The 21,970-nt window shown below is 39.0% G+C and overlaps 1 protein-coding gene across 3 annotated transcripts; it reads left to right on the forward strand.

Annotated features, from left to right (window-relative positions):
• Window positions 1–829: 829 nt before the first annotated feature.
• On the forward strand, window positions 830–20,568 carry Slc25a30 (solute carrier family 25 member 30). 3 transcript variants are annotated; one of them, XM_027928988.2, is made up of 10 exons: window positions 830–952; window positions 6,461–6,568; window positions 8,147–8,294; window positions 9,024–9,118; window positions 9,989–10,074; window positions 13,362–13,457; window positions 14,156–14,280; window positions 16,086–16,224; window positions 16,543–16,623; window positions 17,960–20,568. In XM_027928988.2, exons 2-10 carry the CDS (start codon window positions 6,505–6,507, stop codon window positions 17,999–18,001), a joined length of 876 nt encoding a protein of 291 aa, XP_027784789.1. In that variant the 5' UTR covers window positions 830–952; window positions 6,461–6,504; the 3' UTR covers window positions 18,002–20,568. The 3 variants fall into 3 exon arrangements, with proteins under 3 accessions (XP_027784789.1, XP_071467590.1, XP_071467591.1); XM_071611489.1 differs by lacking the exon at window positions 830–952 and adding an exon at window positions 1,038–1,335; XM_071611490.1 differs by lacking the exons at window positions 830–952; window positions 8,147–8,294 and having other exon boundaries at window positions 6,492–6,568; window positions 17,960–20,567.
• The last annotated feature ends 1,402 nt before the right edge of the window (window positions 20,569–21,970 follow it).

Genomic DNA, 21,970 nt, shown 5'->3' on the forward strand with positions numbered 1-21,970 from the left:
TATGTGAAAGCTATAAAGAATAAAAAAAAAAAAAAGTGAGAGTATTGTTCCAGACTGAGTTTAGGGATGTGAAATCAACTGCATCAAGCTGATTCTCCATAGATCCTGAAGAGTGTTTGTGTGTGTGTGTGTGTGTGTGTGTGTGTGTGTGAGAGAGAGAGAGAGAGAGAGAGAGAGAGAGAAATTTTGGGACAGGAGAGGAAATTTAAACATGAATGGTACATTTGATATGATTGAAAATATATTTAATGTCTTGTTACATGATGTCAACTTTCCACTGGTTCAGTGGGAAAATATATAGTGAGAACGCAAATGTTGAAAAATGTTAGCATTCTGATAACTCTGGGTAAAGAGCATTCTTTTCATAGTACGGTTCTTTCCATTTTTCGGTCGGCTCGTAGATTTTTAAACTAAAAAACTGGGGTATAAAAATAAATGCAAATTTACTTCCTTCCAACAGTGGAGGTTCCCGCAGACCGGAAACTACCCCTGAGAAGGCTTCCTTTCCGCGGATCTAGCGGCTTCCCGGTTTCTCTTTCCCTGCGAAATCGAGATGTGAGAGTGAACGTGAGCTGTCCTCGCTTCTGGGGCAGCTTGCTGCGGAGCCGGCAGGGGGAGATCGGGGTGCAACTCGGCCCCGGCCCCGGCCCCGCCCCCGCCCCTCCACACCCGGCTCCCGGGCAGCCTGCGTCCTGGGCGGGGCTGGTGCCGGCAGCGACCAATGGGAGCCAGAGGCGGGGGCGTGGCCGGGGCGGGGCTGTGCGCTGGCTCCTAGACCAGCCCCAGGGCTCCGCAGCCTTTTCTTCACCTTCTGCGGCACCGCCCTATCTGGCCGCGTGCGAGCCTACGTTGGAGGTGGTGGGAGGCCTTGGTCCTCTGGTTAAGTTCTTGGGCAGCTTCTCTTCGCCCACGTCCTCTTTACAGCGTGGTGCCCAGGAACCGAGGACTGGAGGTATCCTTGGGGCCCTGATCTCCTGAGAGCTGACGCAGCTGGGCGTGCTCAGGTCTGCGGGTGTTCTAGGGTTCGCAGGCAGGATTGGGCTCCGTGGTGCGCGAGGTTCCGGGGACAGGATCCGCTGCCCGGCTACTGCTGCCGTGGATCGGGAGGGTTGTGTTGTTGGTGTGGAGTGATTCCTGTTCTCCAGTCATTGGGATGCAAGCGTGAAACCAATTCTGGCATTTCAGCGTTTGCGCCATTGGTGGAGCAGTTAGCTCCTCCTGCCGGTGCGTCTCTTCCCCTCTTGGACTCCTTTAGACTGTAGAGCCCCAGCCCGGCCGGCTTCGTGGGCTGAGAAAGAACACTCTACTCTTTGACTTGCTCCTGGAATCAGCCAGGTTGGTTCATACTTGCAAAAACCGGTCGAATGAATTTGATCAGAAAGTTAAGGTAGCTCTGGGTTTTAAAGTCTTTCCAGGTGTAATTTTATATAAAGCAATCGCAATGGTCAGTAGTATTGTTCTGCCCAAGAAGAGCAAAACAGTGTTGAAACTGTTCTGTGGATTCTACATTCGTCTCTACTTGTGCAGTAAGAAAGTTGACAGGCATGAATTTTAGTCCTGGCTTTGCTACTGCCAATCTTTGTGACCTTGGGCTTAGTTAATTCATGGGAAATGAGATGGAATTTCCAAGATTCCTTTTAACTCCACGTTTGGTAAACTGTGTTGAGCTTATTTTTCGTTTTGCACTTTTAAAAAGAATAGGAAAAGGGAAAAGTTCATGAAAAGGCAGTCCAGCAGGGAACAAAGATCTTTGAGAGCCCAAAAGTTTAGAAACTGATTACAGCTTAAAACTACAGATGGAAAAGGAAACACAAGTGAAATTGAAAGGATTTATCAAGAATTAATTAGAGAAACTTGAAAAGCATTTCAGAAGTACAGCTATATTTAATTACCACTCCTTACACCTATACAAATAAGGTCAGGGGAAAATAAATATTAAGTAGTCATGTAAGAGAAAATATCGTCAGAGAGGATGGATAACTTAGCATGTATCTTAAGTGTAGGAAGAATCTTTGGAATTTTTAAATTTGTATGGCCATTTCCATTCAGCAAACACTTTTTTAAAAAATCAGAGGTTTTCTATCTTCCGTGCAGAAAAATCCTACATTTATTCTGAATGTGTAGAATTCTCTCCCCTCCCACCAAGATGTATATAAACACACACACACACACACACACACACACACACACGGCAGTGTGTGTGTGTGTGTGTGTATTGGTGAGTGCTGGGGATTGAATCCCGGGTTTTGTACATACTAGGCAAGTGCTTTACGGCTGAGCCATACCCTCAGACCCCAGTATTTTAAAACAGCCTTTGGAAGTTAGTGTTTTGCTGCAAAGTAGTACATGGCAGAAAGATCACACTATCTTCAGAGGCACATATAGTTTGAATACCCTGTATCCCTGAGTGAGGAAAGTTACTTTTCTTTTCAGAGGTTGTGTTGCTTCAGTTGTGAAATGTGAATAATGATACCCCTGTTTCATGGGGTTGTGAGGATTCAGTTAAATCCTTTGTGTGAACAATGTGTAGCAATGCCTGACATCAAGTGTTTAATAATGACAGCTGTTGTTAGTATTGAGTTCATAATGCAACATAATGGGTTTTAGTCTGTCCTTGAGAGTATGACCCAAAGGGAGCATAATGGGAAGTGATCTACAAACACTGCCTAACCCTAGATTTCTGCAAAGTTGTAATCCCTTCCCAGGGTCTTGGGCTGAGATGCTGCTAAGGACACATCCATCTCTGACTGTTTTGACTGGATTCAAAGATCTGACTATCAGATGTTTTAGTAGATACAGTTGGAATTTTTTTCAAACTTATTGGAAGTTAAGGATCTCCAAAGAGTGCTCATGAACAAAGAAATGAGTTAGTTTACTGAACAGAGATCCAGCTCAAAATAACTGCTATGGCCAGTACAGGTTATCAGACACAGGTGACTAATTCTAACCTTAACGGGGACCTATTTTGTTTGGATGTTTGTCGACCTCCTGAGGCTTTCTGGTTCTTAAGCCAAATTATTCTTTCTTTTCAGCAAACATTAACTTGGGACGTCCCAGTGGTCTTAACTGCTTAGATTAAATCCTTTAATCTTAAGGATTTAATCTTCTTTTCCTTAGGAAAAAAAAAGAGCCACAAAGTTGTTTTTAACCTCTTACTAGATAGCTTTGAAACACAATGTAATTGAATAGAAAGAACTTTCTCATAATTTAACCAGGGATGCTGACACAGGAGTGGACACCCATTTTGGAAGATGTTTTATTTTGGCAGTACTTCTGAAAACTAATGAGATGTGATCCATCCCTAGTGATTCAAAATGGCAAAGAGGCAATTGCACAATGACTTTAGTTGAGTATTTGCATGAGTATTAACCCAGACCCTTTGGGTTATAATCTAACTAAAAACTTAATATCAAAACTGACAGAGGAGGGGCTGGGGCTATAGCTCAGTGGTAGAGCGCTTGCCTAGCACGAATGAGGCACTGGGTTCGATCCTCAGCACCACATAAAATAAAATAAAAGATGTCGTGTCCTCCGAAAAAAAATTTAAAAATTCTCTCTCTCTCTCTCTTTAAAAAAAAAAAGTAGTGGCAGAAATTAGAAATTAATTAGTGAGATGGTATGAAGTTATATGGTAAATTTTTTAAAGTTAAAGATCGGTTATAATCTCACTTCCCATAAATTTTTGGAGGATGTAGTGTGTGTGTGTGTGTGTGTGTGTGTATTCATGTGGAAAAAATTCATTTGTAAACAAGGTGAGTGAAAATGACAATCAGCTATAATGTCTTCATTGAAAAATTAATTCCTTAAAACAGGATTGCCATGTCCCATGGTATAATTGGCCACCATTTATTTAGTTTGCTGATTTTTCAGTAGCAACACAGATCCTTGGGCTGTGTTCCTGTGATCCTCATTCAGTAGGTGAGGCCTAGGTGGCTGTCCTATTAAGAAACTCTGCAGGCAGGTTCAGAACTACCAAGGAATCCCATGTTCCACAGAGGTGCTTGATGTGTATATGGTGTCTCATCCCCCGAAATACAAATCATTTAGGAGGGTAGGAGTAGAGGGGAAGGGGAGCAACTGCTTAATGGTTTCCTGGTGAGATGATGAAAACATTTTGGGACTAGATAGAGTGGTAGTTGCACAATCCTGAAGTGCCACTCAGTGTGAGTTCACCTCAAAGAGGTTTGTTCATGTTATATGAATTTCATCTCAGTAAAAAACTTGCTGAAAAAAATCACATGAATACCATCTTCGTATACTGTTTGTTGAAAAAAAAATAATTTCTTTTTAGAATGATTATCTTCTGAGTATTTTGATTTTTTTCTCCGAAATGAAGCACATTTTATTGTTTATAAGATATATCCTGTTTATACGATGTATTCTGCTTAGCGATATTTCTGCCCTCATTAAAATTAAGAGAATATCTTTACCCATCACAACCTTCTTATGGGTTCTTTATTTTTAAGATGTTCTCACTCCTTTATGACTGTAGAGCCTCAGGCTGTAGCAGAAAGAATGCTGCATCTGGAGTCTGGACACTGGGTTGTCAGGCCAATTCCGCCCCCACCTGCTGTGTGGATTAGGCTGAGAGCAACTTGGTCCAACTGGGTTTTATAGCCTGTGTGTTTTCCTACCCCAAGCTCTTTGGGGTGATTCACTGAAATCATTTACATAACCATTTTGTTAGTTATGGTATTTCACATGCCAGTGTTATGTAATCCATGTTTTGCTTTTTAACTTGGCAATTAGCAAAACCCAAAAATGGGTTGAAGATAAAAAATGAATCATTAGATTTATTATTAATGTGTTCTTAGAGTCTATAACTTATAATGTTAGTCATTATATTAGTGAAGCTAAGAATAAGTTAAGTGCAGGTATTAAGTGTTTTCAAGGATAATAGGGAGATTAGAGGAATTCGGTGGGGCAGAGCTCGCTCTTTAACATGAAAATACATAAAAGCATGATGACCTTCAGGTTCTATGCTTAGGAGCCTTCTACCTTACTCATTTGTAACTATGATTTTTTTAATATTCCTAAATGAGGAATTACTATTATTAGATTTACATAGGCTCCTCTTTGTAAATCAGGTGTGTGACCCTGATCTTGGCTCTGCTGAGAACTGACATTCTAGATAGTAGTGACTTGGGGTAGGCTTCTGGGACATGTGGATTTGGGAAATTCCTAAACACATGCAAAATAAAAACTTTGGACATATTACCACCAGTAATGACTGTAATAAATTAGAAATTTTACTTTAAACTGATAAAAGTTATAGTTGATATTACATGCACTCCTATGTATTAACTTGTGTTTCCTGTTAATGGGCACAAGGAGGCCTTTGTTTCCAACTCAGATCACATAACAACTGTTGAACATACCACAGATGTGCAGGAGCTGGGCTGTGGCATGTGAGTGTATACCACATTGAGTGGGGACATATAAAGGGAAGAAAGTTATTGAGTATCTTTCACATATATATAATATTTAATCTCAAAGTTGGCCTATAGCTGGTATATAATTCATCTTGGTGAATAAATGTATATGCTCTACTCTTAATTGTTGTTTTGGCTATTGTGATGGTGGTGGTTGCTAAAGAAAATACCTAGACTGAGAGGTTAACAGGAACTTCCCTACAAATAGGAATGTGGCCCTGACCCAGGTCTGCCTCTTTCCTTCATGCCAAGCTGCCTCCCAGCTAGTAACATCATGTGGCCAAGAGAACTGAGTTGGCATTTACTGAGTATACATTTGAAGTAGGTGGTGGTGGGCTGGGCTTGTGGCTCAGTGGTAGAGCACTTGCCTAGCATGTGTGAGGCATTGGGTTCAATTCTCAGCACCACATACAAATAAATGAATAAAATAAATGTCCATCATCAACCAAAAATATGTATATAATTTTCTTTTAAAAAAAGAAGTATATAGTGGTGATTTTTAAGTAATTATCATTTTACCATATGACACAGGTTTGCAACACTTTTCTGCTCCAGGGCACCTGAGGGTTGTGATGCCTCCCTTTAGGGACTGGCTAAGATAGTGGCAGGTGAATAGCAAATATTTATTGCATGAAGATAAAATAGACTACTCAGAAAACAGTCTCCCCTGCCTTGCACTGGATGTATAAGCACACATTGAGATATTAGCCTGGCAGATGACTTCTTGAGGCTGGAGTAATAATTAAGGCCACTTGGGCTGGGGATATAGCTCAATTGGTAGGCCCTGGATTCGATCCCCCCCAACCAAAAAAAAAAAAAAAAAATTAAGACCACTGATGAAGTGAGATTAGAAATTGCTGATTTGGGGCTTAGGACACAGGGTGCTTTGCTTTATTAAGGTGAGGCTCGCCCTGGGATTGTTGGGGGGGTGGGTAATAGCCCTGATAGTTCCAAATAAAACCCAGGAAAGAAAAGAAGTTGTCTGTGAGAGAAGTTACTACATTGCATCCTCTTTCTTTTGTGCCCAGGAAAAACCCAGTTTGTGTAAGTCAAAGGAGAAGGGACAGCAAGAATGTCAGCCCTTAACTGGAAGCCATTTGTCTACGGAGGTCTGGCCTCCATCACAGCTGAATGTGGTAAGGAGCGCAGGTCCCCAAGTCACCTTGCCTACTGTGTTGGGATAGAGTTTTAATTGCCATGTGTTGTTTGATGTGAATGTTGCTCAAGGGCAGAACGTGAACTTAGGAAACATTAATCCCAGAATTTAAAAATGCCTCCTTTTAATTAATTTTAAAGACAGATAAGTCATTTTGGCTACTTATTAGCAGTTTAGGGTTCAGAGTTCAGTGGGGACAAAGTTGAGCCTGCCAGCCAGACAGAAGTTTTACGAATCCTGTTTGGATTGCGTTTGTTTCTGTTTTCCTCGCCCTTTCCACTACTTTTTCAGTTAACCCATTTGGCAGAAAAGAGGTTTGGGAAGTTCAAGGGACTTCTCTGATCCTGAGGAGATTGATTTATTAGATGGACTTCATTCAGTCACTTCTTAGTTGTGTATTGTCTGTATCCTATCAATCAATGACTTCATCATTTGGGTTCCACATCTGATTCTGTTGTTTTTTTCTCTGGAATCAGTCATTCAGCACATGGATTGAGGCCTTTTGTGTGACTAGTGCTGGCCTGGACGCTTCATTTACTCAGTTGCCTTAGAAGACATGTTAACCCCCAACCCAGTTTCCTAGGTCTCTTTGCTGGGGGGCTTTCAATGAATTAATTGATGAATTTCAGTGAATGTTTCATTATACTGAATGAATTAATCTTGATTCAGTGAGTCAAAGTTACTGTTTGAAGAATGGGTTTTATATGTTTGGATTAGCTGTTAGATACTATGTGAAACATCTTTACCTGTGTTATTAGATTTAATTTTAGACTATAAAACACTGCTTCTTCCTAAGTAAAGATTCCTTTAGAAAATGAACTTTTTTTGAACCTCTTTTCAGTCACATTGTACCCAATTTTAGTTTTTTACATACATACAGAATAGTCACTTTGATTTTTTTTTTTAAAGAGAGAGTGAGAGAGAGAGAGAATTTTTTAATATTTATTTTTTAGTTTTCGGCGGACACAACATCTTTGTTTTTTGTATGTGATGCTGAGGATCGAACCCGGGCCGCACGCATGCCAGGCGAGTGCGCTACCGCTTGAGCCACATCCCCAGCCCAGTCACTTTGATTTTTAAGTGCATTTCTTGTTTGTAATAGTAATTCTATTTATCTACTTTCTATAGCAATGCAATCTCCTCAGACCCTTTGTAGAGTAAGATGAGGTGTGAATAAAAATGTGAAGAAAAAAAATACATTTGTGTATTTTTTGTGTAATTGTTTTCTTTTTTAGTTGTAAATGGACAAATACCTTTAATTTATTTATTTGTTTATTTTTTTATGTGATGCTGAGGATTGAACCCAGAGCCTCATAAGTGCAAGGCAAGTGCTCTGCCACTGAGCCACAACCCCAGCCCCATTTGTGTATTTTTTGGTTATGCTAATCTTTTGGTTTCTTATTTTTTTTTAAATAGAAGATTACACAATATCTCCCATTTCTTAATATTTCTGACTTCATATTATAGTCTGAATGCTTCCTTAGTAATATATCACCATGGATACTTTATTTAGTGGAATTTCTTTTTATTAAGTGAACTATTTCTTTAACATTTCAAGGCACATTCCCCATTGATTTAACCAAGACACGGCTTCAGATTCAAGGCCAGACAAATGACGCCAACTTTAAAGAAATTAGGTATCGAGGAATGTTGCATGCATTGGTGAGAATAGGCAGAGAAGAAGGGCTGAAGGCTCTGTATTCAGGGTGAGTGAATTTTTGAGTGTTTATTTTTCACTGTTGACCATTTCAAACAGATAGACCTAAGACTAGCGTTCATCAAGAAAAAGTAAAGATTCAAGGTATATTTGAAGATCAATTAGCATGGTAGACTTTTCAGTTTTAATTTCAATGGTGTTTTCTAAATACATATTTTATGTAGTATATGTTTTGGTGAAATTGTGTTTTTCCTGTATTCAATAGCCTCTTGGTATTCTTTTTCACACTTTGAAAGAACAGTCCTTTTCCTTAGCTATTCTGAATTATCTAGTTTTTTTTTTTTTTGCCATCATGAAAATGATACAGTATGGCTGAGTTGCATTGAACTAATTTTCACTATTTAAACACTGTTCAGTATTTAATAAACAGTGTTCTGTAAGGTGCTGGGTGAGAGAGTGAATGAGCCAAGGTCCTACTCAGTCAGTTCTTGCATGAAACAGAATTTACTTGGATAGTTTAAATGAAGAAAAAGGAAAGCCCTTGCATTTTCATACAAATGGGCAAATGATCTCCACTTACATTTTCATTGAGGTTAAATATGAGGGGCCAAGCTTCCACTTGATGAACTTACTGGTAATTGGCACAAATTTTACTGAGCCAACTTGTATTTTTGTTGGATCTTGACTTTTAAGAAATCCATTTTGGTGTAGTTTGAGTGTGTCTCTGCATGTTTCTCCCCGAGGATATCAAGTGACCCCTTGCCTGTTGGTTTGGCAGGATTGCCCCCGCCATGCTACGCCAGGCTTCCTATGGCACCATCAAGATAGGCACTTACCAGAGCTTGAAGAGATTGTTTGTTGAACGCCCAGAAGGTGAGTGGGGAATCTGTTTTCCACCTGGGGTCCACCAGCAGATGGGGTTTTTGATCTTTTTATTCAAGTGGTTTTGGAAAGAATTTTTCTTTGTGACTTTACTATGACTAAGGAGAAGTCTGAGTGTAAAGTCTAAAAGAATTGTGCTATGTCAAGTCAGGCACCAGCTGAATTGAGAGGAGCAATACTTACAAAGAACCATCTCTATAAACGTTTTAATTAGTTGTCCTCATTTCCAAAATGCCTAGACCTACGGTATGTTGTTACCATTTAATCTAGCTTAAAATTTTAAAAAACATATGAATTATCACCCATTTTTTCAGGACAGCATTGAATACAGTTCTTAGCATTAAGAGCTCTTGAGTTCCAATACTCCATGTCTGATTGGTTCCATGACTTTGTTTTAATCCACAGAATTCTCTCTTTTCTCTCTCTCTCTTCCCATCCCCCCCCCCCCCAATGGAATGAGCACCAGTCACTTGTATGAGAGTGGTGAAACACTTTGAAAATACTTTGGCATATTTCAAACTAAATACACATGATGTGCTTTTAAAACTGTCTGTGCCAAACAAAGCTCCATGTTACCTCATAGGAATGTGTCTTTTTTTTGTTCTTCTAACAGATACAGCTCATCTTAATTATGATGGTCTGACTTTACACACAAAATTGAATTGGTAGATGGTAGCTCACTTTGCATGATCATTCAAACTTATTTTTCAGATACTAAGAGTTAGCTAGCAGAATTCCTTTGAAAATGAGTTGATTCATAAAGGATAAATTTATCTTAAGGTGAATAAGTCACTTATTTGGGTTATGGACAGGAAGAATTCTGTATATATGGAAAGTCAAATACTATGTCTTTGTTTACAGATGAAACCCTACTGATCAATGTCATATGTGGAATTCTCTCTGGTGTCATATCCTCAGCCATTGCTAATCCAACGGATGTTTTGAAAGTAAGCAGTGCTAGTTACATCTGAGAGGAACTTTCTATATTTTCTTACTGAGAACAACAGATTTTTTTTTTTTTAATTTTTTATTGTTGGTTGTTCAAAACATTACATAGTTCTTGATATATCATATTTCACACTTTGATTCAAGTGGGTTATGAACTCCCATTTTTACCCCGTATACAGATTGCAGAATCACATCAGTTACACATCCATTGATTTACATATTGCCATATGAACAACAGATTTTAGATAATGAAAATCTGTCAATATAAAATTCTGTGTATATGCAAATCTATTTATACTGTAAAGGTTATAAAGACTAAATATCCACTAAGTGCATTTCCCACTGATAGAGATGTGCTCAAAAATAGAGCTCATTTTGGAGAAAAGGATCTTGGTGACTGAGCAAGAAAAAATTTTAAGCTTGAATAGATGCATTTGATTTCTTTTTTCATAGAAAAATCTTCATTGTCTTAATGGTTTATTAACAATAGATAGGCTAACCTGGTGTGGTGGCACAGGCCTGTAATCCCAGCGACTGGGGAGAGTGAGACAGGAGGATCACAAGTTCCAGGCCAGCCTCAGCAACTAAATGAGACCCTATCTCAAAATAAAAAAATAAAAAGGGCTTGGGACTTAGCTCAGTGGAGCATCCCTGGGTTCAATCCCCAGTACAAAAAAAAAAAAAAGGAAAGGGTTACAAATGCAAGCTGCTCATTAATAACTATTTCTAAATGCATTTTCTTACCTTTTAATTTGTTTTAAGAAATACAAGATATTTACTTATTGTAATTAGATGTAACGTATTAGATAACCTTATTGAGAAACTAGTATTTTAGTCAGTTTTTTTGTCAGTGTGACCCAAATACCTGACAAGAACAACATAGGAAAGTTAATTTGGGGTTCACAGATTCAGAGGTCTCAATCAGTAGACAGCTGACTCTGTAGCTCTGGGCTCAAACTGAGGCAGAAAATCATGGCAGAAGAGTATGGCAGAAGAAAGCAGCTCAGGACATGGCAACAGAAAGCAAAAAGAGTTCTGCTTATCAAGAACAAAATATAAGCCTCAAAGGCATTAGCTCCTCCTTCCCCCCCCCCCAGTGTCCCTCCTCTTCTAGCCACACCCTTCCTATCTACAGTTATCATCCAGTTAATCCATCACTTGGATTAATGCACTGATTAGGTCAAGACTTTCATAACCCAGTTATTTTACCTATGAACTTTCTTTCATTGTCTCACATGAGCTTTTGGGGAACACCTCATATCTAAACCATAACAACTAGAGACACAGCACCTGCCAGGTTTCTCTTCTTGCGACTAAAAGGCTCAGGGGTCGCTCCATTGAACTGGGCTAACTGGGCTGCGCAAAATAACCACACAAGAGACACAAATATCTTTTTCTTTGGGGCTGTAACGGCTCCTCTGACCTTAAGGGTCTGTAGGGAGAGAGAGAGAGCACACGTGCTGACCCCTTTTATTGAGGAGAAGCTATTCAAAAGAGGCAAGGGGTCAGGTTTCAGGGGGCTGAGTCTATCTTCATGATGTCCAGTGTCAGCAGGTTGACTGACACCTGGGTAGGCCAAACCCAATGGCACAGTAAGAGGAGGGGACACACACAAGGCACTTCCAAGGAACATTCTGTCCTAAACAGGGTAAGGAGTTATATTACAAAGGAACAGGTGAGCATAGCTCCACCCATGGGGCTGTAGGAAGACACAGTCACTCGAACCCTCGAAGAGCGGGGCAGTCTAGCAGCATGGGTGCCTGATGCCACATTGCCCAGCAGGGGAATTAACTCAGTCACGTGCGAGGTTGGTCTCCCACAAGCACCCTTAAATCCTTTTTGGAATAAGCAAGGGCATAAGTAATTAAATAAAAACCAGGGGGTCTGGGGCTGTAACTCAGTGGTAGAGTGCTTACCTTGCATGTGTGAGGAAAGGCAGTTCCAGGGTTTGATCCTCAGCACCACATAGAAAGAAAGAAAGGAAGGAAGGAAGGAAGGAAGGGAGGGAGGGAGGGAGGGAGGGAGGAAGGAAATTGTGTCCATCTGCAACTAAAAAAAATATTTTAAAAAGGGGGGGGGGCTGGGGTTGTGGCTCAATGGTAGAGCGTTCTAGCATGCATGAGGCACTGGGTTCAATCCTCAGCACCACATAAAATAAAATAAAGATATTGTGTCCACCTATAACTAAAAAATAAATATTAAAAAAAAAACAGGCATGCATCATTTTCTGAACCCCCTTGAGTTATTCTTTCTCCTATCCCCACATTTAATAAGTATTCTATTTAACAAAGACTACATGCTTAGCATCTCAAATGACTAAGAAAAGGTTCCTGCTCTCAGAGACTTCAATCTAATAGAAGATTCTAAGAAGCATCAAAGCTATATGCAGCTTGTTGAGCATACCACATGTTAGGTACATGTGCTATAGTGAAGGTATAGCATGTATGAAGAAAAAATACAAGGCTCTTTTACCTTCTGTTTGAGGTAAGAGAGCTAGAGCAGGATATCTTTATTTTTTAAACATACCCCAGGGCTTAGGAGAAAGGCAGTTCCTATATTTTGGTTTATTTTGCCATGTTAGTGTGGCAGTTAACCATTTCTTTTAGAAGCTGGTGGTAATGTGTTTGCTCCCTAAACAAATATGAGTAACCACTTTTTTAGTTGAAATCCTTTTCATTTTAAAGAAGGCAAAGAGCTACATCAAACATGATATTTTGGTGGAATCTTGGTCATGTGGATCACATGGCCTTTTGAAGTTCACTAGTAAGTTCAAGTGTAACAGAGTCTAACAGTATCATGTGGTCGTCATGTGGCCAGCTTGCCTGCATACCTTTTCATTCAGCGGGTTGGAAATAGTAGTGACTTGGAGCATTTTAAGACCCATGCTTGCCTGTGTTTCATGCAGCTAAGTGTACTGGATAACTCTTATTAATTATATTAGAATTGCCATCACTTTCTTTCCTGCTTAGTCACCTACAGGGAAATATGCTATTTTCTGTCCTTCCCAAAGACTTTTAAAAATTTAATTTATTGAGACTTAATGAAATACTGTATATAGGACCTCCTGGACTCTCCTTGGTGCCTTTTGGAGATTCCAGAGTTCCCAAGAACCAATCATTGTATGTTTTTAGTCTACTGAGAACTTTTAAGCAGCATTACAGTAATAATTTATATTACAGTTTTTTCTAAGGTTATCAAGTTGATTGATTTTCAGAGGCATACAAGGGTGGTGGTGGGGAGAATGTGCAATTTTCCTTCACTTATTGGTCTTTAAAATCATCTCTAGATACGAATGCAAGCACAAAACAGTAATATTCAAGGTGGAATGATAGGCAACTTCATTAACATTTACCAGCAGGAAGGGACGAGAGGACTGTGGAAGGTAAGCTTAAAGAACAGATCCAGCTGACTTAGTTCTTACCATTTTTCCTTTTTAAAATTTGTCCTATTTCCATCATTTTATTTTAACCCAAGTGGCATAAAGGAATAACGGAAGAGTGGTGTCTTCTGCCCTCGAAGATATGATCTTCCTTATTTATTTCCTTATCTGTAAAATGGAAATGTAAAGAATATATCATGATTTTAAAATACCTTTTGAATAATTCATGTGTAAGAAATTTTGTGAAAGTTGAGCATGTGTTTTCTTTTTGTTGTTTAAATCCTTATGGAGAAGGTATCTGGGTTTGAGTTCTACTGGCGCAACATAGTTTCAAGGCCCTGAAGTGAAATCTGGATATTAGGCAAGTGCTGGTGTGGAGTGCTATTTGCTAGAATTCTAATGACTTGTCTGTTCATAGAAGAGACCCTAAATATCATGTAGTATGATCTCTCAGTATGACAAGGAGACTTCAGGCTCTGAGAGGTGACTTGTCCTGGCCAAGGTCTGGCCCAAAATTGTGCAGATGGTGCCAGAGTCAGAATTAGACCTTAGAGCTTTGGAGTGCTTTCTCTGTGGTCTTTTCAGTCTGTCGGTCCACAGGAGGAACACATGAAAAGTGGTTATAGTGTGTGGAATAGAACTTTGCACGTTTGCATTCTATGGAGGGCTATCCAAATCATCTTATTATTATTTTTACACAGGGTGTGTCCCTTACGGCTCAAAGGGCTGCTATTGTTGTTGGTGTGGAGCTGCCAGTCTATGACATCACCAAGAAGCATCTGATTCTTTCAGGCCTGATGGGAGACACTGTGTATACCCACTTCCTGTATGTTTATGGGTTTTTTTAAAAATTAATATTTTAGGTATGCAATTTAGGGTGACAATTTAATATAAATTTATAGACACCTTAGAGAAAGTTTATTATAAAAGTATTATATTTTCACATTTGAAAATGTGTAGCACAGAAGTCAAACAGGACAGAGTATAAGTTCTTATCCCTATACATAGGCAGCTATTGTTAACAGTTTCATATGTACCTGTGTGTATATAAATGTGCATATAAATGTCTACAAAAGTATGTTACATGTACTTCATTACTGGGATCAAACCCAGGGCCTTGAGTGTGCCAGGCAAGTGCTCTACCACTGAACTTTACCTCCAGCCATTTGTATATGCTTTTTAAAACTTAACAATAAATTGCACACATCTTTCCATGTCAGTTCTTTCAGACTTAATTTATTTTTAATAGCTTCAGATTATCATGTTATATAAACATATTATAGATTATTTAATACTTAAAGTAGCAGGGGTGACTGCCCTGACAGGGACTTTTGGCAAAGCATGGAGACTGATCTGACTGTGACCACTAGGGAGAGCACTGCTGACCTCTGGTGGATAAGAGCTTCCCCAGGCAGCCAACTGACAGCCTCCATAACAAAGAATGACCTCATCCAAAGTGTGATTAGTGCTGAGGTTTAGAAACCTTCTGTGAGTAATTGATTCTCTTGAAAGAAACACCTCGGACAAGTAAACCTTTAGCATAGTTCTTGAGCAGGAAAAAGATTCATGAACCAGGTATCACACTCATGACCAAAAGTGGTTCAGAAAGCTCTGATTCACAAAGTGTGCAGGCAACATTTATAGTAAGAGAAATGGAAATGGGATACAAATGGTTTCATTTAGTCTTTTTCAACTTCACAATGGGAAGAAAGTGTTCCCATACATCCATTCTGTTTTTCACTTTGAGTACAGAATTCAGTAAATTATATGAGATATTCAACCCTTTATTATAGAGTAGGCTTTTAATTAGACAGTTTTTCCCAAGTGCAGGTTAATATAAGTATTCTGAACATGTTTAAAGTAGGCTAGGCTAAGTTATGATGTTCAGCAGGTTAGGTATATTAAATGCATTTTTTACTTATAATTTATATTTCCAATTAATGATGGGTTTATTGGAACACAACACCATCATAAATTGAGAAATGGCCTGATTGACTGCAGTTCTGCATTGACCCTATTTGGACATGTTTTGGCAGCTTTCAGCTTATGATTGACTGAATGTTTGGCTGAGACTTGGCTACTTGTTACTAGTAGACTGTCACATTAGTTTGCACGTTTGTTTGCAGGTAGATTTCAGTTAGTCATGTACAGATGATGCTTTAGGTTAAACACAGTTCAATCGAATAATACCTAATGTGGTCTGTGGTAGTCTTTTGAGAGTGGAAGTCTAGGAGAACCTAAGACCCCTGGTAGTTATTCCACTAGGGAGAGCTTGTTTTTTGATCTTCATGAATAATATGAATATAATATGGCTAGAATTACTCTGATGCCACTTACAGGTAAATAGATGAAATAGTTCATCCTTGGAGTATGTTCCTTCATGTTTCTATGATTCTTTGACTTTGCAGAACCTCAGAGTACTCTTAGCTGTGGCTGGAATTTAAAAGCCAATAAAATCATTGCTGGTATTTAAAGAAGTTTATCTAGCTTTCTAGATATGGACCTTTTATTTGATATATTTCATGTCATTACATGTCTCTTCACTTTTGGGAGGAGGTTGTTTCCTTCTTTGATGTGTGCTGAGTGGTGACTAACTTTTGGGGCCTTTTTTTTCCAATTAAATCTTCATAGCTCAAGCTTCACCTGTGGTCTGGTGGGGGCCCTGGCCTCAAACCCTGTTGATGTTGTAAGAACCCGTATGATGAATCAGAGAGTTATTAGAGATGGCGGATGCTCTGGCTACAGGGGTACCCTGGATTGCTTGTTACAGGTGAGAATGGATGAATGTCTGTGCAGGGTTGAGAATTTTTTTTGTGCTACATGGGGGTAAACTATTATAAATATAAAATCTAAACAGATATTGAAATGAAAAGCTCATTTTCTACATGCTTCCACTCTGATATTTGGGGCTCACAGTTTTAGAGGTTTTGATCCATTTAGTTATTTCATATATATATTTGTGTGTGTGTGTGTGTGTGTGTGTGTGTGTGTGTGTGTGTGTTGGATGGCTGCAAACACTATTAATGCATTTGACATAATTGGAAAGTTGGAAGTTAACTCCATTTTTCTTTTCTTTTGTTTTTAACAGACATGGAAGAATGAAGGTTTTTTTGCTCTATATAAAGGGTTTTGGCCAAATTGGTTGAGACTTGGTCCTTGGAATATCATTGTATCCTTTTATGTCATAATAGATCTGAAAAAAGATAGAGCCAAAGAATATTGCTTATGTAAACTGTCATTATCAATTATAATTTGGAAGTGGTTTCTTACCCTTTTTGAGTTCCTCTCATTGTAAGAAATAACTACTCAGTTTCTTTTTTAGAGTTAGTTTCTACTCAAGTCTCTGCTAGATACTATGATCTTAGTTTAATAATGGTGTTATTGAAAGGTAATTAGATTAGTGAAATTTCTCATCAGATTTTATGATTTCAGAGAGAGACAAGGATTGAGTTTATATCTAACTGCTCTGGAGAAGGATACGGTTGGCAACAGGGTCTAAAAATGCTTATTGCTGAGGCTACCTGGAGAAAACAGGAAATCAACTCTGGAATTGTTTGGCTGGTCTACACTATTCCTTTTTTCCAAAATAGGAGGCAGAAAAGAAGTGTGTTTTATTTGACTTTCTTATCACTATGACCAAAAGACCTGACAGGAACAACATAGTGGAAAGAAAGCTTATTTGGGGCTCACAGTTTTAGAGGTTTTGGTCCATAGATGGCTGACTCCATCGCTCTGGGCACAAGAGGAGGCAGAAGGCCATGGCGGAGTCAAGCAACTTAGGACGGGGCAACAAGGAAACAGCGAGAGAGCTCTACTTACCAGGGACAAAATATAAACCCCAAGGGCATGCCCCTATTGACCTATCTCCTCCAGCTACACCCTATCTGCCTACAGTTACTGCCCAGTTAATTTGTATCAGTGGATCAATCCATCAATTAGATTGCAACCCTCATAATCTAAACATTTCACCTCTGAGTTTTCTTCATTGTCTCACACATGAGATTATTGGGGATATCACTTGTCTAAACGTGAATATAGGTGAAAAGGCAGAATGAAGAAGCAGAAGGGTTGGATTTTGCCCTTCTCTTAATTCTCTTTATCTGCTCCTTCCTCACAAGAAAGGGTGCCTAGAAGAAACCCAGAGGAGAGCTTCCCAGGGATTGCTAACTGTCTCCATCTTTCACAAAGAAGTTTACTGTTCCAGAAAGCCTTCATACTAATCAAAATCACATTATCACATACAAAATGACAAAAGATAATCAGTGTGGGTGTCTTTCCAGAAGAGGCTGAGACCAGGGATTTGCAGATCTCAGTCCTCAGCAGTGACTTTCTGTTCCATGCTGACCTTCTGGGCAGGCTTTTGGGGAGATGGTTAAGGCTGTAGCTCCTCATATTTAATTGTGCCTGGGCATATTTATTAGCAGGTGTGCGAGTTGTAAGTCTGTTTATACTAATTGAAGTTGGTAAGATGACATTTTTTTGGCAGCCTTAACCCATCACTGCAGTTCTTTGTGACATATGAACAGCTGAAGAAATTGGACTTGTGACAAGTGAGGGCTACACAAGACATCTGTCTGAAAATGCTAACTTCTGCAATGGTAGAGCTTCCTGTGTTTCACTCTGCTTCTCACTGCTCAGCTCATCACAGATTCTGGGATGGCAGCAACAGATGAAGAAGGCTGGGGTGGTTCAGACTGCTGCTGTTGGCATCGGACGCTCTTCATCCGTGTTTAATGGCCTAAATTGTAACATCCAAACACTAGTCCTTACCATTGAAGTGCCCTTCAACTTCAAAGATAATACACAAAGAAATTTTGCAAGAAAATCAGGTACCATGTGCTGTTTTCTTCAGCTTATAGCTGCAGATGTCTGCTGCTTTAAAACAGCTCATGGAAATGATGCAGTGGAGCCTCCAAGACAGTGTTATTGTTCCTGAAGTGCTGGGATCTTTTGCTTCTTGGCAGCTGAAGACATTTCATGCATGGAGACCTGGACTTGTTAACCCCAGGAATAGACAGTGCAGGAAATAGATCCTTGGGATATTGCACTGCTCTATACTCTCCTATCTTTTCTGGATCTTTCACTTATAATAAGTGATTTTAAACCATTGAAGACTTGACCTTTGTGAGGAATTGTTACAGTGTATTAATACCAGTGCTGTGTTGGCTTCCAAGGTTACAAGGTCTGTGGGTGGGAGATGTTTTCAAGTGCTTGCCTCCTGTTTTAGGTAATGTGAGTAATTTGCTCTGTGATTTTGGGCAAAATTTATGACTTCCCAATCTAGAAAATGGGAATAATTATATCTAATGATGTTGGGGTCAAATGAAGAAAAAAGAGCAGGTGTTGCTATGTGGCCTGAAGTGAAGTATGTTTACATCATGTTGAAGCTCTAATCTCTAAACAGTCTGCGGATGCGAAGAAAGTCATATTACCATGGGCTTCTCACAGTAATAATGAGTGAAGCCCTTTGTTAAAAAAGAAGAACATATAAATGAAGGTTTATCTTAACAGAATGTTGCTAGTGAACTGAGTTGATTTTTCCAATTTCTAGCTTTTACTTTTAGTTCGTGTCATGTTTGTTAAAATGTTTCCTGCCTTAGACTTCCTAGTTAGTGTGGATGGAAAATACTTGCTTGAAATTTTTTAGATTTTTTTTTTTTTTTTTTTTTTGGTGATGCTGGGGATTGAACCCAGGACCTCAAAGACAGCTGAAGAAGACATTTCATGCATGGAGAATCCATATCCCCAGCCCAAAATAGTTTCTTTAGTGTACCTGTTTATCTCATTTCCAATAAAAGGTACATGACATTTTCCTTTTTTTAGTGCTATAGTAAATCATTCTCCTTCCTTCTCGTCTTCACTGTATTTTCAAAACAAAAGTGTCCCTCAGAGCCCCAAGAATTTTCTGTTTCTAGAAGATAGCCTAAGAAAGGGGGTTGGATCCTTTCTGGTTCAACCTTTAAGAACCATATTAAATACTAACTTGGGCTCCAGGGCAGGCCATTTCTACAGAATGTGCCAGAGAGATTTCCAGTTTGTCTAGCCCCATGACTCCTTCCTCCTTGGAAGAGAGGGAATATGAGTTTTCTTGAAGGATCAGGCAATTTTCCTCCAAGCCATTTTTACCTTGTCGTCTTTATTAGAAAACATTTTGGAAACAGAAATTGGAAAACATTTTGTGAAACAGAATTTTATCTTCAAAAATAAAAGTCATTAAAAAAAAAAAACACAAAAAACAAGGAAAGAAAAAAGGTCATTGATGGTTTGTAGGTATTGACTACCTAGACCAAGATGAAAGGCCACATGCCCCTGGCTTCACTAGATGGCAGCAGAGGACCCTGAACTGTCTGCAGGCACTGAATGTATCTTATAGGAGATTTTTTTCTCCTTAGCGGACATTCCATTAATGTGTGAGACTTCTGTAGAGAGACTTTCACCTTTGAGTTGAAAAGATTGCTTTTCTCAAACCACTCTTTGTTTAATGTTGAAAAAATTTTATTTTTTAAAGCACGTAAAATTTCTAAAATGGAAACAAGTTGTTTTGAAAACCATATAGAGTGAATGTCGGACAATCTGTCATTATTATACATTTATTCAAATTATATGTGTCCCTACCAGGTGAAAGGAAATCAAAACCTCATGTATAAGACACAAATGTAGCATAGGTTTATTAAGTGCCTTATAGAACAGGATCCTAACCTGCTTTTTTTTTTTCAGTCTTCTCTTTCTTAATTATGAAAGTTAATGCAATTGTGGAAGCGTCTAACCACGAAACAACTTAAGGAACTGGGAGGCTTGATCCCCTTATTTTCAGGGGATGATCACTAGTCCCCACCCCTTGGATGTTGCTTACGAATGGCAAAAGAATTTCTAGTTTTTATAACCAAGTTGAAGAAAATGTTTTTGTAAGCTTATGGATTTGTGTAATTTGATGCTAAATGTTGCTGATCTGTCATATAAAAAATGGCTCCTGTTCTTCATATTTATTCATGTGCTAGAAATAGTATTCATTATTCAAAGAGTATACACATCACAAGTATCTATATCTCAAGCTCTTTATTTAAATGTTGTTGGAATATGTAGTGTAAATCTTTTGTTTCATTTATTTAATAAATTAGAGTAATATATAATAACAAAACAGTTTGTGATTATTTCAGATAATTAGAAACATTTAAACAAAGGTAATACAGAGTCTAAAAGGCTGGGGAAGATACCGTGTCTAAGGACATTTCTCTCTGCTGGAGAAGTTGAGGGATCATCTTGCTTAATGCCTGGTACCTGCGTGGAACATCCCTGCCCCCACCATTGTATGAAATGTCCTGCAGCTCAGTAGAGGCCAGTGAACTTGATCCTGCGGCTGGTTTGGCAAGTCAGCAGCCTGGACATTTAAAACACTAATATGACTGAGGTCACCATTGTGAATTATCAAGTCCCCTCAACCTGTCTTCCAACATTGGGTGTTGCTAGAAGCAAGACTGGGCTCCTTGATCCACTGTGGACCAGGCAAGGATACCCAGTTGGCAGAAAATAACCAGTGAATGAATGTGAACTTGGTTCATTAATTTTTTTACTTAAAAATATTCTCTAGGTGCCTGTCTTAATATTTGGATTAAACAGTGGTTTATGGAAACACCAGAATGGGTAAAATGGGGAAATTTTTTTCTTATTAGACTTCATTTTTTAGATCCATAGCAAAACTGAGTAGAAGGTACAGAAATTCTCTTTTGTCCTCTGCATCCCCCATTATCAGCATCCCACACTAGAGGGGTATATTTGTCAGAACTGATGAACCTACATTGACACATCATTAGTACCTAAAGTCCATAGCTGACATTAGGGTTCACTCTTGGTTTTGTACATTCTGTGGGTTTGGACATAGGTATCCATCACTGTTATATTATCAGAATAGTCTCATTGCCCTAAAAAAGGGAGGTGTTTACAGTGCTGATAATCAAACCCTGGGCCTCGTGAATGCTAGGCAAGCACTCCGCCATTGAATCATATTTCCAGTTTAAAACCTTGTCCTTGTTCTATTTAAGCAATTGGATGATATAGCCTTACATGGTTGACTACATATGAAGGTCAGTGGGAACAGCTGGCTGCTGGTGTGTCTCAAATGCCTGTGGACAGAGGGACTCTCACTTGCATGATGGCACCTGTTGGACACATTTAGCTTTCAAGCCAGGGTATGAATTTTTAAAACTGGCAGCTGGGAAAATGTGACAGGGTAAATTTTTGGCACATTATAAGGAGATCCATTCTAGAGCAAAGCAGGGGAATGCAAGGCAAAGCTGGTGTAGTAATCTGTCTCACAAACTAGATGCAAATAATGGAATTGAGAACACCAAGAGCAAAAACTTGGAAACCAAAGCAGGAGTATGAAGTTTAAGTGATAGCACACTGCATGCTTTATGCTTAAGTTATATCGTAAAAAGGCGTTCCCAACTACATACATTGGTTAAAATACATAACAACAAAATCAAACAGATACAGGGAGATATTACCACCATCCCTTC

Source organism: Marmota flaviventris, chromosome 4, assembly GCF_047511675.1.
Source record: "Marmota flaviventris isolate mMarFla1 chromosome 4, mMarFla1.hap1, whole genome shotgun sequence".
Classification (NCBI taxonomy): Eukaryota; Metazoa; Chordata; class Mammalia; order Rodentia; family Sciuridae; genus Marmota; species Marmota flaviventris.